The following is a 16,730-nucleotide window of genomic DNA, read 5'->3' on the forward strand; positions in this document are numbered from 1 at the left end:
CCTCGGCCTCCCAAAGTGCTGGGATTACAGGCTTGAGCCACTGCGCCTGGCCCTAGCAAAAATTTTATGCAGTAGGTATTGTTATTATACTTCTTTTTTTTTTTTTTTTTTTTAGATGAAGAAACTAAAGCACAACAAGGTCAAATAGCTTGTATAAGGTCCCACAGAGTAAGTAAGAGGTACATTGTGGATTTGAACCTAGGCAATTTGTTTTCAGAGCCTGCCTTAGGAAACAGGGCCAGAGAGACTGAATAACTCTTAAAAGCCCATGGAGCTAGTAAGAGGCAGAACTGGGATTCAAACATAATATATGACTCCAATCCATTGCTGTTCCAATGTGCCAAACACCACACTTCTCATTCACTGTTTTCTCTGCTTCTTTCTGGATAGGATTGCTTCCATGGTGCCAGCTTATAGCAAAGCACAGGGGATCTATTAAAAGATACTTTAAGAATTCAAAATAGGTTGATAAAAAGGGTTGATAAAAAGGCAAAGAAGAATTTGGAATCAGTCTGGTAGAGCTCTCTTTATTTAGTACTTTGGTCTGAGTATTTATTTTTACATTTGGTTTCTGTGGCGTACTCCTAGTTTTAGTTAAGAGTACTTTTGTTTTAGATTGTAGTTTCAGAATTTAAAGGCATAATGTCTCTTTTATTATGATAGATCTGATTATGGGCCTGTTATTTGTATGTTGGAGCAGACCAGAAAGGGCTGGAACCTGGAATCAGGCTTGTCCTTGAGGTGGGCAGATGTTGATGGGGGAGAGGTGATGTGAAGCGGCTAAACCCTCATAGATAGTGTATGAGCTTCCTAGGGTTGTTGTAACAAAGTACTGTGGAGTGGTGGGCTAAAACAACAGAAATGGATTCTTGCACAGTTGGAGGGTTACTGTTCAACCCGGTACAGATAGTGTCCAGAGAGTAAGCAGCAAATGGCTCTGCAAACAGCAGAGGGAAGACTACCCAGAGTACAGGGAGCGAGGCTGGCAGAGGACACTCTAGGAGCAGGCTGTGATCAGAGACTCAGGCAGCTCACAGTCATTTGATCAGCACATAGGAAGATCTTTGTTCCAAGCTGGTCTCCCCTCTGTATGGTACCCTAGCAAGAGCAGGCTGAAATATTTGAGACCGGGCAAACATGCCAAGAAAAAGAACAAGGCAAGTCCTCAGGATTGGGATTATGAAAAGCCTAGGTCTCAGGAATAAAGTAAAGCTCAGATATGAGAGTGGGGCCAAGTAGTTCAGGGCCAGTCATCCAGCAACTGTGACTTACCACTGCTGAGTCCCAGAGAGTTGGCTAGAGTATCTAAAACCCCTCCTTCCCAGGATAGGCATGGAGCCCAGGCATCAGTGAGCCTTCAGGTTGGGGTCCAGTTGGCTGTAGATGAGGCATGGTAGAGAGAAATGAATTCGAGGCTTCATTGCTATAGTTCAAAAACAAACTTTGAGCTGGGCACGGTGGCTCATGCGTGTGATCCCAGCACTCTGGGAGGCCAAGGCGGGTGGATCACCTGAGGCCGGAAGTTTGAGACCAGCCTGGCCAACATAGTGAGACCTTGTCTCTACTAAAAATGCAAAAACTGGCTGTGGGTGGTGGTGCATGCCTGTAATCCCAGCTACCTGGGAGACTGAGGCAGGAGAATCGCTTGAACCCACGAGGCAGAGGTTGCAGTGAGCTAAGATTGTGCCATGAGACTCCGTCTCAAAAAGAAAAAAATTTATGAACAGTAACATTCATCAAGAATTGTTTATGATACAATTAGGAAGTGGTCTGTGACAAACTCCAGAGGGTCTCCAAAGTGAATGAAAGACAAAATGCACTGAATAAGGATTCTCGTTTAGAAATTTAAGTCCAAGTGTCTCAGACCAGGACTTATTAACGCAGGCCTCCATTACAACTGTCCCAGCACTGACTGAGTAGCTAGATGATACATTAAAAGCTGATTGAGCCTGTGACCTTATACAAAGGCTGGAATGTAACTAAGAGCCCACCAAGAGTTTTGTCTAGGCTTTGCCTGGGCCTTGAAGCATGTCAAGATAATGAAGGAATTCTTAGCAGGACCCTTTTAGGATTAAGCAAATTTTATTGGGGGTCTGAAGAAACTCTCCAGGCCTCCACAAACAAGTTCATTGGGGTCTAAAGGAACTCCCCAAACCTTTGTGATTTAGCAGGATACAAGATAAGAGTAATCACCCTAGCACCTAGACCCATTTAGATTAAGTAAACTTACTGAGGCTTCAGAAGGTCTTGAGGACTCAGACCTTAGTTATAGCTTAAAAGAAGTTAATCACTTAGGTTTGTAGACAAATGCACACTTACACATAGACATATAGCTTAGAAGGTATATAAGCTCTGAAAAACTTTGTAATTTTGAGTTGGTCTGGTGATAATTTCCACGCCTTTTCCCTGTGGCTAATTACAGAAATAAAACCTCTCTTCTTCCGGGCCACAAGAAATAGCAGCCCGACAGTTTGATCCCGGAACACAAGGGAGACAAGGACAATCACAAGTGTGCGGGCACACACACACACACACACACACACACACACACACCTACTGTAAATGAATGCAGCTAGAAGGATGGAGGCAGGTAGGTGAGGAAGCCATTGACTAGCACCAGCATTGGGGTTCTCTGTTCTTATGAACCGTCTAGGATATAATTCTTATATAATCATTTCACCTTAAAGGTGAGGGGGAAAATAGACAGGTGTGGATCAGTCAGAGTCCTAAGATGTATGGCAGGCTGGCTTTCAGTTACGTTAAAGAAGTAATCAAAGTCCCAGAGAAGCATTGTTAATCAATCAATCTAAAAAGAAAGGGTCAAAAACCAACCTCTCTGATGAGAGTAGACAGACTGACTTGCAAGTGTTCCCTAGGAAGAACAGTAGCTTTCATTTTACAAATTACTTTAACATTACTACATTTAGACCGGGCGTGGTGGCTCATGCCTATAATCCCAGCACTTTGGGAGGCTGAGGCGGGTGGATCACCTGAGGTTGGGAGTTCAAGACCAACCTGACCAACATGGAGAAACCCTGTCTCTACTAAAAATACAAAATTAGCCGGGCATAGTGGTGCATGGCTGTAATCCCAGCTACTCAGGAGGCTGAGGCAGGAGAATCGCTTTAACCTGGGAGACGGAGGTTGTGGTGAGCCGAGATCATGCCATTGCACTCCAGCCTGGACAACAAGAGCGAAACTCTGACTCAGAAAAAAAATTAATATTATTACATTTTTCATTCCCTTTATCTAAAGCACACAATATTACCCAAAGAGCCCATTCTTATTTACACCTTGCCAGGGCACCTTACCACTTGGCAGAGGCAGAAACTGACAAGGTTTTTTTTTGTTTTGTTTTGTTTTTGAGACTGAATTTCATTCTTGTTGCCCAGGATAGAGTGCAGCGGCGCAGTCTTGGCTCACTGCAACCACCGCCTCTCAGGTTCAAGTGATTCTCCTGCCTCAGCCTCCCAAGTAGGTGGGATTACAGACATGCACCACATGGTTGGTTATTTTTTTGTATTTAGTAGAGATGGGGTTTCACCATGTTGGTCAGGCTGGTCTCAAACGCCTGACCTTGGCCTTCCAAAGCGCTGGGATTCGGCATGAGCCACTGTGCCCGCCTCAGAGTTTGTTTTTGAATTGTAGCAATGAAGCTTTGAATTTACTTCTCCCTACCAAGCCTCATCTGCAGCCAACTAGACCCCAACCTGAAGGCTCACTGCTGTCTGGGATCCATGCCTATCCCTGGGAAGGATGGGTTTTAGATGCTCTAGCCAACTCTCTGGGATTCAGCAGTAGTAAGTGACAGTTGCCTATGACCTTTGGAAAAGGTTTTTTTTTTTCTAAATTTGTTGTTAACTTTGTTAGTGATGTTTTGTTGTACAGAAATACCACGTTTTAATTTTGTCATATATTAGTCTTTATAGTTGTTAGCTTTGCTGTCATGTCTAGAAAGATTCTAAAAATAATCACATGCTTTCTTTAAGAACTGTTATGGTTTTGTATTTTCTTTTAATCTGGGTAGAATTAATTTTGGTATGTTCTATGAAATACAGGTTAATCAATTTTTCTCAAATAATTAACCTGTTATCTTAGCATCATAAAACAATGTGATTTCTGCTGTGAGAAACTCTGGTATTGCGTCCTCTGAATTTCGAAAGACGATGTTGTGGCAGGTTTGTAAGAGGTATTCTATCATGTGTTAATATTTAGCAAGTCCCTGATCTTGGATTGATGACTTGGTGACCATAATTTCTGAGTATACTAGGTTGTATACATTTGCCTCCTGAGTCTCTTCTAGTCCTAAAAAAAGTATTTACTTTAGAAAGTGGCTTTCACCAGTTTCCCTCAAAGTTTGTGAATTCTGCTTTGTGGAGGACCTGTTTTTAACCATAGCCTATGTCCTATCACCAAATATGCTTTTCTGCTCCTTCATTTTGTCAACTGATAATTGCTCTGAGATTGTAAACTAATACTTGTTTTGGCAGTACAAAAATGGACTACAGTGTGTACTTGCTGTCCATTTAATACTACAGATTACAAAGCCGTATAACATTTATGTTTGCTACTGTTATATTCTTTGTGCTCTAGCCCTTCTCTGATATGTGGATAATTTAGAGGTAATGATAGTATTTAATATGCTTGATTTTGTTCTTTAAGGCAAGAAATTTCTTTTTTTTTTTTTGAGACGGAGTGTCGTCTGTCACCTAGGCTGGAGTGCAGTGGTGCCATCTTGGCTCACTGCAACCTGCACCTCCCAGGTTCAAGCAAGTCTACTGCCTCAGCCTCCAGAGTAGCTAGGATTACAGGCGCCCGCCACCACGCCTGGCTAATTTTTGTATTTGTAGTAGAGACAGGGTTTCACCATATTTTCCAGGCTGGTCTTGAACTCCTGATCTCAGGTGATCCGCCTGCCTTGGCCTCTCAAAGTACTGGGATTATAGGCATGAGCCACTGTGCCCAGTCAACAAATTGATTTTTTTAGCTATTAATGTTTACCAAGTATTATAGTTGGGTGAAGTCTTCAAGCTTAGAAGTAAACCTCCAGCATGTTATTACCTTAGGAATTTGTGTCAAGGCTGACTGAACCTAAATCTCTTAAATGTTTTGTTTTTTGTAGAGAGGAAAATACAGTGTTCCCAAGTGGCTCTCTCCCAGTAGTATTCTGCTGCTTCAACAAATGCTGCAGGTAAACTTTATTTTTAAATAAAGAAGTCTATTGTAATTGTTTGATTCAACTTTTAAGATATCTGTGCTGCTACTACATTTACCATTAACTTAAAAAAAATCCCACTCACATCTACCTTGAAAATATCCTCTATTAGGTCCTTTCTTAATTATGTTGTAAAACCAATCTATTTTAGACACCTACCATATGTCTTAGCTGATACGGCTTTTCTTACTTTTTCTTGAGCATTGTCTGTTTTTTCTGACTAGCCCTTGCTCTACTCTCTTTTATTCCCAAATCTTTTTTTGAGACAGAGTCTCACTCCTTCGAAGACCCAGGCTGGAGTGCAGTGGGTTGATCTTGGCTCACTGCAACCTTTGCCTTCTGGGTTCAAGTGCTTCTGCTTTCCGAGTAGGTGGGATTATAGGAATGAGCCGCCATGCTGGCTATGTTTTTTATTCAAACAATTGTCTTGCCTCTGCCTCCTAAGTAGCTGGGATTATAGGCGTGAACCACCATGCCCGGCTAATTTTTGTATTTTTAGTAGAGATGGAGTTTTGCCATGTTAGCCAGGCTAGTCTTGAGCTCCTGATCTCAAGTTATGTGCCTGCCTCAGCCTCACAAAGTGCTGGGATTATAGGTGTGAGTCACCATACCCAATTTATTTTGGACACCTACCATATGTCTTAGCTGATATGTCTTTTTTTTGAGACGAAGTCTCCCTCTGTCACCCAGGCTGGAGTGCAGTGGTGTGATCTTGGCTCACTGCAATCTCTGCCTCCCAGTTTCAAATGATCCTCCTGCCTCAGCCTCCTGTGTAGCTGGTACTACAGGCGTGTGCCACCATGCCTGGCTAGTTTTTGTATTTTTAGTAGAGACAGGGTTTCACCATGTTGGCCAGGCTGGTCTCAAACTCCTGACCTCAAGTTTTCCGCCTGCCTTAGCCTCCCAAAGTGCTGGGAGTACAGGCGTGAGCCACTGGCCTCCTTTTTTCTTTCTTTTTTTTTTTTTGAGACAGAGTTTTGCTCTGTTGCACAGGCTGAAGTCCAATGGCATGATACTGGCTCACTGCAGCCTTCGTCTCCTGGGTTCTCGAGTTCAAGTGATTCTTGTGCCTCGGCCACCTGAGTAGCTGGGATTACAAGTGTGTGCCACCACGCCCAGCTGGTTTTTGTATTTTTAGTAGAGATGGGATTTCACCGTGTTGCCCAGGCTGGTCTTGAACTCCTGACCTTAGGTGATCCACCAACTTGGCCTCCCAAAATACTGGGATTACAGGTGTGAGCCACTGCGCCCAGCCTGGCCTCTCAAAAAAAATTTTTTTTTATAGACAGGGTCTCACTCTGTCGCCCAGGCTGGAGTTACGATCTTGGCTCACTACAGCTTCGAACCCCAGGCTCAAGTGATCCTTCTACCTCAGCCTCCTAAGTAGCGGGTACCACTGGTGCACACCACCACACCTGACTAATTTCCTGTATTTTTTCTTTAGTTTTTTTTTTTTTTTGGTTGTTTTTAAATTATTTATCATTTTATTCCTTACTTTCAGAAAACTGTGTATTTTTTGTAAAGATGGGTTTTTGCTGTGTTGCTCAGGCTGGTTTTGAACTCCTGAGCTCAAGTGATCTGCCTGCCTCAGCCTCCCAAAGTGCTGAGATTACAGGTATGAGCCACCGCATCTCACCTATTCCCAACTCTTGCACATTAAATACATTAGTAGATACTGAATAAATGCTTGCATGAGTGGATATACTATTGAATGGGCCCTGTGATGTAGTGCAGTGGTTCTTAAATTTCAGCAGGTATCAAAATTACCCCATGGGCTTGTTAAAACACAGATTGCTTGACTCCAGCCCCAGAGTGTATGATTCAGTAGATCTGGGGCAAGACCGAAATTTTGCATTTCTAACAAGCTCCCAGAAGATGCTGATGCTGCTGATCTTGGGACCACACTTTGAAACCCACAGATTTAGTGGAATGAGCCTCTGAGGGTGAAAGATAGGAGTGAAGTCTAGGTAAGCACTCTACCAATCAATCAAGGTATCACCTAATCTTACCTATAAAATGGGGGTTCTGAGCCTGGCCTCACTGCTATGTAGTGTTATGAGGACAAAATCAGATTGATAGGAAACACTTTGAAAATATGAGTATCTTATTAGTGCAATTTTTTTTTTCATTATATATTCAGAATATCTTCTGGTTTTTTTCATCTATTAAGTCGTCTCCTTCTTTTATTCAAAATTTACCTCAGGCTTACTCACCTTGATTAAGTAGGACCAGACCACCCAATCTCCATAATGAGATTGAAAACGCCTACACTTTCTTCTGGACTCCAAAGAAAACCTTAATCTTTGTTGATTAATTTTTCTCTCCTTACATTTGAAAATTACAGATGGAAAGGTGTGCCTTTCCACTTGTTCTGTGTGATTGTAAGCTCATCGGAGGTAGAGATTGCATATTCAGTATGAATGCCCTGCATTGTGGCTGCTTGAATGTTAAATTGGTGAATATTTCCCCTGAATAGGTTTTCCAGCAAAAGACTATTACATCATACAATAGATTGACTGAACTTCATGAATAATGTCCATACCAATGAAATTCATGTTTATTAAATATTTATCTTCCAAGACTGTGTTGGTTGCTATAGTTTTCTCGCCTCTATTGGCTCCTTTAAAGAATTTATTCCGAGACCATTTTAAGGTCTTTGACAGCATTTTTGTGATGATAAAGTTTACATCTGTTCCAATGCGTTTTGAGTTCTCAGGAGGAAAGGTGTTCTACGTTCTCTATTTGAAATGTTAATCTCTAGCTACTTTTTAATGGCCACTAGGTGGACCCAAAGAAACGGATTTCTATGAAAAATCTATTGAACCATCCCTGGATCATGCAAGATTACAACTATCCTGTTGAGTGGCAAAGCAAGAATCCTGTAAGTAAAATGAAATCCAGTAAAAAAATTTTTTTTAAACTTTGTATGGTCTTTGGGTAAATTCAGAACCTATAATGATGTGGTCTAAATATACAAGAAAATATATTTTGTAGACTTATTAATCAGATTGGTGTTTGGAAGATTTGTAAACTAATGTACCGTGGTTCCTTAACCCCACCTGCAAATAGAGAATTACCTGGGACCTTAAAACCACCCCAGAACACTTAATGGGAGTTTTTAAAAGCTCCCAGGTGTTTCTCTTGTTTAGTCAGTCACGGGGCTCTGGGAATCTTGGACAAGTTACTTAACTTTGCAGAACCTATTTATTCATCTGTGAAAAGTAGGTTAAACCAGTTTTACTTCCCAGAGAAGTTACGAGGGTACAGTAGTTCTCCAACTTTTTAGTTTGAGGACCCCTTTATACTCTTAATGTTTATTTATTAAAAAATGACGTCATAAACCTATTACATATCAATATATATTTTTTATGAAGAATAACCATTTACAAAATAAATTTAGAGAAAAGAATGGGGTTGTTTTACATCTTGGCAAATTTCTTTAGTCTGGCTTAATAGAAGACACCTGTATAGTCACCTGCTTCTGTGTTTGGTCTGTTTTGATACGTTGTTTTGATTGAAGCCTAGGAATAAAATGCAGATATGTAGTAGGAAAAGGGAAAAGAATTTTAATAGCCTTTTTAGACAGCTTCTGATATTCCATTAAAACTTGACAAATGGTAGTTTCCTAAAGGGTAATTGCATGTGGAATCTGAAGTCAATGAAATTTTGCACTTTATTCCATAAAATCCATTGGTCTGTCCAATGAATCTTTCCCCCACATAACATGATGCATTGGTTATTTGGAAAACACTGGTTCACTGAGTTATGCAAATCTTTCAAATGTTAACACATTTCATTATTCATTGTTAAATCACATTCCTTAGAATCACCACTGATCTCAGTAGAAAAGTCCTTAACTATTGGAAAGCACTCAAGATCATGGCGGCAGATAAAAGTTTTCTAAAATTCTAATTTTTGCTTGAAAGCTCAAATTCTATCATTAACAACAAGTATGTCAGCTATTTTCCTTGAACTGACAAGTTCTCTTGATTCATTTTTGAGGAAATGTCTGCTAAACATTTAAGTCTAAATAACCATAGTTTGTCAGTGTTCTTTGCAGTCAAAATGGTGTTCTTTGAAAACAATGGCTAATTAGGCCAGACTGGGTAGCTCACACCTGTAACCCCAGTACTTTGGGAGGCTGAGGCAGGCGGATCACTTGAGGTCAGGAGTTCTAGACCAGCCTGGCCAACATGGTAAAACCCTGTCTCTACTAAAAATACAAAAAATTAGCTGGCATGATGGTGCATACCTGTAATTTCAGGTACTCGGAAGGCTGAGGCAGGAGATTTGCTTCAACCCAGGAGGGCAGAGGTCACAGTGAGCCAAGATTGCACCACTGCACTCCAGCCTTGGGTGACAGAATGAGACTCTGTCTTGAAACAAAAAGAAAAAAATGGCTAATTGAGCTCATAATTCAGTCACATAGGTGCTTTTCCTTGAGATAGCTATCATACTTTGGTATGTAGAAGTGCATAATGCTACTTCCTGTTTAGTCACACAGAATATTAAAAACATGTACTCAAAGTAAAAATCTAATCAAATTAATGTCTTTTACTGGTTTATCAGGGAAATTATTTCCCCCCAAGATGGAGTTTTACTCTTCTTGTCCAGGCTGGCCTGCAATGGTGGGATCCCGGCTCACTGCAACCTCTGCCTCCCGGGTTCAACTGATGCTCCTGCCTTAGCCTCCCAAGTAGCTGGGATTACAGGCACGTGGTACTACACCTGGCTAATTTTCGTATTTTTAGTAGAGATGGGGTTTCGCCATGTTGGCCAGGCTGGTCTGGAACTCCTGACCTCAGGTGATCCGCCCACTTCGGCCTCCCAAAGTGCTGAGATTATAGGCATGAGCCACCATGCTTGGCTGTATCAAGGAAATTCTTAATTGAAGCTGACTTTTTTTCGAACTATGGGTGTATGACAAATAATACAATATTTTAGTGTAGTTTGATGCTGCTGTATTTGATTTGTACTAAGGTGCCAGCAATTTTATTTATTTATTTATTTATTTTAATTTTTAATTTTTTTGAGAGGGAATCTCACCATTATTGCCCAGGCTGAAGTGCAGTGGTGTGATCTCGGCTCACTGTAACCTCTGTCTCTCGGTTTTAAGCAATTCTTCTGCCTCAGCCTCCCGAGTAGCTGGGATTACTGGCACATGCCACAATGTCTGGCTAACTTTTGTATTTTTAGTAGAGGTGGGATTTCACCATGTTGGTCAGGCTGGTCTTGAACTCCTGACCTCAGGTGATCTGCCTGCCTCAGCCTTCCATAATGCTGGGAGCCACCGTACCCAGCTGCCAGCAATTTTATTTATCACTGCTTTCGTACCATCCATACAAATGTCAACATTTTGAAAAATGAAAAATAAGCCGGGCATGGTGGCTCACACCTGTGATCCCAGCACTTGGGGAGGCTGAGGCGGGCGAATCACAAGGTCAAGGGATCAAGACCATCCTGGCCAACATGGTGAAACCCTGTCTCTACTAAAAATACAAAAATTAGCTGGGCATGGTGGCATGTGCCTGTAGTCCCAGCTACACAGGAGGCTGAGGCAGGAGAATTGCTTGAACCCAGGAGGTGGAGGTTGCGGTGAGCCAAGATTGTGCCACTGCACTCAAGCCTGGTGCCTGGCACAGAGTGAGACTCTGTCTCAAAAAAATAATAATAATAAAAAAGAAAAGAAAAATGAAAAATAGTATTACTTAAAATTTTTTTTCTTTTTTTTTTTTTTTTTTAAATAAAAAGATGGGGTTTCACCATGATGGCCAGGCTGGTCTGGAACTCCTGACCTCAGGTGATCCACCCACCTTGGCCTCCCAAAGTGCTAGGATTACAGGCGTGAGCCACCGCACCTGGCCAAAAAATAGTATTATTATAAAAATAGTTTGACCTTGGAGACCCTCAGGCATCTGCAGACTGTACTTACAGAACTGGTCTAATATGTGTATATGTAAAAAGCATAAACAACCCTAAGTGTTATTTAAGTTTAAGCAATTCTAAAAATATTATTTCTACATTGTTTTTTAAAAATGCCTTTTTTTTTTTTGAGAGGGAGTCTCTGTTGCCCAGGCCGGAATGCAGTGGCGTAATCTCGGCTTACTGTAACCTCTGTCTCTCGGGTTCAAGTGATTCTCCTGCCTTAGCCTCCTGAGTACCTGGGACTACAGGTGCCTGCTACTGCGCCTGGCTAATTTTTGTGTTTTTTAGTAGAGATGGTGTTTCCTCATGTTGGCCAGGCTGGTCTTGAACTCCTCACTTCATGATCTGCCTGCCTCAGCCTCCCAAAGTGCTGGGATTACAGGCATGAGCCACTGAGCCTGGCCCAAAGAGAAGTATTTTAATAGGCTTTCCAGATAATTAGGGATATTCTCTGATACCTCACCAAAACTTTGCAATGGACTAGGACATTGTGCATGAATCGACAGAGTAGCTTAGAAGTGTGTCTCAGATATGCTACGGTGTAGTATTGGTACTTCTATGGGGTATTTTCTTTCTGGAATAATCATACCAGTGTAAATGCCCTTCCCAGTGGCCAGCTCATCCTGGAAAGATAGACTATACTTGCTTCAAGCCCCTTCTCACTATTCTGCCCACTATTAATGGGCCATGTGGCCTGAACTGAAATCAATCCTGATTCTTCTATGATTGTTAACTCCTAAAACTTCTCTTATCCAAATTCCCCTGGCCCTACGTGACATCTTTAATATCTATTCAGAAAATACAACATAATTCTAAAAGCAACCACACCAAGATCCTAAGAATAGCAGAATGTGCAAGTGTCTGAGCCGTGCAGCAGTAGAACCAGGAAAGCTGTGATGTGCCCCTCTCGAGGTGGAGAGATGGGTGGTGCAAATGCCTGTGTTCAGCCATTGGGGGTCATCATTTCTCCATGTGTGGAGGGCTTTCCACGTCTTGTCAGCCATGATTCTAATAGGATAGGATACATTACTGTTTGTGTTAGAAGAGATGCCAAAATGAAGAAAGTCTCTGCTTTCTACAACCTCAAGAGTCTTTTTTATTTAGGACACAGTATAAAGTAAAATATACATAGTTTTGAGTATTCCAAAAGAGTATACAGCTTCCCTTGCATCTTAATAATTGCTACTATTTATTGAGTATGTAGAGTAAAATAGTGTACTATTATAGAACGGGCTCTCTGTATATTATGTTGTGGTATAATATAGGCAGGACTCTTAGGATAGTACTTTTAAGAGTCAGGCACTATCCTATGGGCTTAATCTGTACACCAACCGTCTGAAGTAGGTACTATTATTGCCCCCTTTTGCAGATGAGGCAGCTGAGACACAGAATCATTAAGGGACTTGCTCAAGGTCAAACAACGAGTAATTGTAGAACCAGGATTTGAACCCACACCAAAGGGTTCTGGAATAGAATGGATCTGATAGGCTAGCTGATTCAAGCTCAGGGCCTACGTCCTGTATATTTGTAGCCTTTGTGGCAAGCATTGCTTATCTGGTCTCTGTTGAGCAGAGTGATGGAGAGATGGTATTGTGTTATGGTAGAAAAATGTGGGGCTAGGAATGAAAAATGCCAGTCTTAGGCAAATCACAGTAACTTTTCTGAGTCTTCATTTTATTACCTCTAATATGGGTATTCTAATGTCAATCTGTGCATGTTTGGGTCACATTTTGCCATTTATAGAGTACCTTTACATGGTATATCATTAATCTCTTTTGCCTGCCTTTCAGAGCTGTTACAGGATCAAATGAATTATATACAGGAGAGGTATAATGGATTGTTGTTGCTTTTTGAAGGATTTGCTTTTCTGTTTCAGTATTGTGTTTCATCAAGAGTGAATTATTTAAAAAATTCAGATTTACTTGAATATTTAAGGTATAGATGCTATTCTATAACTCTATGCATGATCTCCTGCTGCCATTTTCATACATAGTTCTGGTACCCAAGTATTGTATCAAATAGAAGTTATAGTCAGTTCCATTTTCGACCCTAGTGAACAGGAAATGTAGTAGGCACGGATAATCCAAAATAATTGGCTAGCTTTTGGTATGCATTTTTTGATGCATTTTTGTATTTAATTATTAAAACTTGAATATGTGTTACTGAGAATTCAGAGTGCTTTAAGTGTTGATCCTCTTTGGAAAACACAGCTTGAGATGAATCATGTTTTTCAGACCTTTGGTATCTTTTCTACCCCACTCATTTCATTGTTTCTAGCTCAGGAGCCCAGCAAAGACGGTGGCACCCCCTTCTTCCATCTCCTCCCTTTCTCATACATATGCCTTATGGTAAAGGTATGGGAAGGAGGCTGTGGGAGAAAGAGATTCTTTTAGAGTTAAAAAATCTTTTGTAAACTTAAGATGATGGAGGGAACCTCAAAAATCTCTTTTCTTGTTTCAGTAGTGATGACATCAACAAGACAGGTATTAAAATGTCTAGGCTTCTGAGGTTGAGATCATCTTGAGGGGGAATCTGTAGTTCCAGGAGCAGCCACAGTCAAAGCAGCACAATGAAAACTTACTCTTAGCACTTTGGACTTTCACAGTACCACTAGTATAAACTGTGGTCTCTACTTTGTAACCCATGAGGTTGTGCTTATACTAGTCAATAATGCAAGGCTTTCTTAGTCTGAGCTGCTGTGACAAAATACCATAAATTGGGTGGCTTAGAGAGAACAGAAATGTATTTCTCACAGTTCTGGAGGTTGGGAAGTTCAAGATCAAGGTATCATAGAGCCCAGAGTTCTGGAGAGTAAAAATAAAGAAAGAAAGAAAAAGGTTAAGGCACCAGCAGATTTGGTGTTTGATGAGGGCCCACTTTCTGGTTCATAGAAGGATTCTTTCTTGCGGTGTCCTCACATGGTGGAATGGGACAGAGGGGAAAGGCCTCTGGGGCCCTTTTTTTTTTTTAAAGAGATAGGGTCTCACTCTTTGACCCAGGCTGGAGTGCAGTGGCTTGATCATACCTCACTATAACCTTGAACTTTTGGGCTCAAGTGATCCTCCCTCCTGAGTAGCTGGGACTACACATGTGAGGCATTGCACCTGGCTAATTTTTGAATATTTTTTTGTAGTGATGGGGTCTTGCTGTGTTGCCCAGGCCAGTCTCCAACTCCTGGCTTCAAGTGATCCTCCCACCTCAGCCTCCCAAAGCCCTGTGGATTACGGGCATGAGCCATTGCACTTTGGCCTGGGGCCTCTTATATCAGGGTACTAACCCCATTTATGAGGGCAGAACCCACTCATGACCTACTCTTCTCCCAAAGGTACAACTCCCTAATACTATTACAGTAGTAATTAGGTTTCAACATATGAATTGAGGGGAAAAATTTGTCTTTACTGTTTATTTTCATGATGGCAGCCTGACTTTCTCTTGAGTTCATTGATACAAGTGTGATGTTCAAAACAAGGGAAGCTTATGATGCTGTTCTGCCTTGGGCTGGGCAGACCTCTCTTTCATGTTATGTTTGGTTCTGAATACCTCACTTCCATGTGTAGTATCAACCTGGAGTCTGATCTGTAGAAAAGGCCAGAATCCTAAAGGGAGTTAATCATTAAAGTGAGGGTTGACAGATCTAGAAAACAGAAGACTTGGAGAGGAAAGGTTGCCCATATTGGGAATACTCAAATTTCTGAAAGACTCTTCTATCACAGAAGAAATAGAATTATGACTGTTGGTGAAAATAACCATTTTTTGAGGGCCAACTCTGTTGAGATGTTGAACTTGTTCTATGTTACATGTATTGCAGGGCATGTACCATCTCTCTCTAACCGATGATAAAACTGAGAGTCAGGGGTGTAGTCATGTTCAAAGCCACATGGTTATTAAGTCCTGTTGCAGTTAAAACTAAGGTCTGTCTAATTCCAAAGCCTGTTAGCCGTCAGGCTGTACCAACTCCCAGTGGACAGAGATCACAGGAAGACAGACCTCAGGCAGCAGGAGGGAGATGCTAACCATTCCACCTGTTCTGTGTACCTTGAAGAGGAGGCCTTTAAGCAGAATGTAAATGTAAAGCATCCCTCACTGGGGCTGTGAGAGTTCTTTTTTTTTTTTGAGACACAGTTTTGCTCAGTTGCCCAGGCTGGAGTGCAATGGTGTGATCTGGGCTTACTGCAACCTCTGTCTTCTGGGTTCAAGCAATCCTCCTCCCACAGCCTCCCGAGTAGCTGAGTAGCTGTAATCACAGGCATGTGCCACCACGCCCGGCTAATTTTGTATTTTTAGTAGAGATGGGGTTTCTCCATGTTGGTCAGGCTGGTCTCAAACTCCTGACCTCAGGTGATCTGCTCGCCTCGGCCTCCCAAAGTGCTGGGGTTATAGGCATGAGCTACCACGCCTGGCCTAAGAGAGTTTTTATGTTGGAAAGGTGAACTTTAAAGTTATATTCTCCTGCTTCTCTTCCCATGTAATCTTCTGAGCTTTCTTCCAGGTCCAGGCCAGGCCATTCCTGCCTTTTTGTTCTCAGTGATCCTTGTTTGGCTCTGAGAACCCATTTCCGGCCCCACCTTTAGTGAGGTACCATCATGTAGGGATTACTTGGATAATTTCTGTTCTTAAGCAAAACAAATTTTGTGTAGAGGCTCTTATTCTTTTTTAAAGTTGTGGTTCAGCATAATAATGATTGTGTGGCATCTATGGCATCATGATAAAGGCTCCTTGAATTATGCTAAACCTAAATATAACCTGAGGCACCCTATGCTCTACAAGGCTGAATCACCCTTTTACCAGTCTGTTGTAGCCACTGATTTTAGATGCCTAGGTGGCTGCTCTTTGATGAAAATACCAATGCAGGTCTTGTGGTAGGGAAGGTGGGTATACAGTCCTGGGCTGTACAACAGAACTTTTTTTTTTTTTTTTTTTTTTGAGACAGAGTCTTGCTCTGTTGCCCAGGCTGGAGTGCAATGGCACGATCTCGGGCTCACTGCAACCTCTGCTTCCTGAGTTCAAGCGATATTTGTGCCTTAGCCTCCCAAGTGGCTGGGATTATAGGTGCCTGTCACCACGCCCCGCTAATTTTTGTATTTTTAGTAGAGATGGGGTTTCACCATGCTGGCTAGACCGGTCTTGAACTCCTGACCTCAGGTGATCCGCCTGCCTTGGCCTCTCAAAATGCTAGGATTACAGGTGTGAACTACTGCTCCTGGCCTTGTACAACGGAACTTTAACAACAGTTGCTCAGATGATAGGGATATGAAGAGCCGGGAAATAGCTCATCTTCTTGAAATGGTTGCTGGCATATGCTTACATCTTAAAAGATTATAGAGAATGGTTATTCTTTCCCAAGAAATTGACGGATTCATGTTACTTTTACATAATGGTGTTTGATTGTATAAAGTAATTATGCTGATTTTAAAATTTCAAAGCAATGAATATATTTGTAATTTTTGTTAATAAAGTATATAAATTTTTTTTTGTAGTTTATTCACCTTGATGATGATTGCGTAACAGAACTTTCTGTACATCACAGAAACAACAGGCAAACAATGGAGGATTTAATTTCACTGGTAAGAAATACAGCACGGACTGGGCA

The 16,730-nt window shown here is 41.5% G+C and overlaps 1 protein-coding gene across 4 annotated transcripts in view; it reads left to right on the top strand.

The window, feature by feature from the left end:
- Positions 1 to 16,730, top strand: part of MELK (maternal embryonic leucine zipper kinase) — a 97,526-nt gene that overhangs the window by 46,279 nt on the left and 34,517 nt on the right. For 3 of the 4 annotated variants that reach the window (XM_032240079.1, XM_032240078.1, XM_032240081.1), the window contains 3 exons: positions 5,123 to 5,191; positions 7,998 to 8,096; positions 16,618 to 16,704. In XM_032240079.1, the coding sequence (XP_032095970.1) occupies positions 5,123 to 5,191; positions 7,998 to 8,096; positions 16,618 to 16,704 (255 nt within the window). The remainder of the gene's footprint in view (positions 1 to 5,122; positions 5,192 to 7,997; positions 8,097 to 16,617; positions 16,705 to 16,730) is intronic. The other variant, XM_032240080.1, reaches the window with a different exon arrangement.

The sequence above is a fragment of the Sapajus apella genome, unplaced genomic scaffold (assembly GCF_009761245.1).
Source record: "Sapajus apella isolate SASKATOON/1434 unplaced genomic scaffold, GSC_monkey_1.0 scaffold46, whole genome shotgun sequence".
NCBI classification, from domain to species: Eukaryota; Metazoa; Chordata; class Mammalia; order Primates; family Cebidae; genus Sapajus; species Sapajus apella.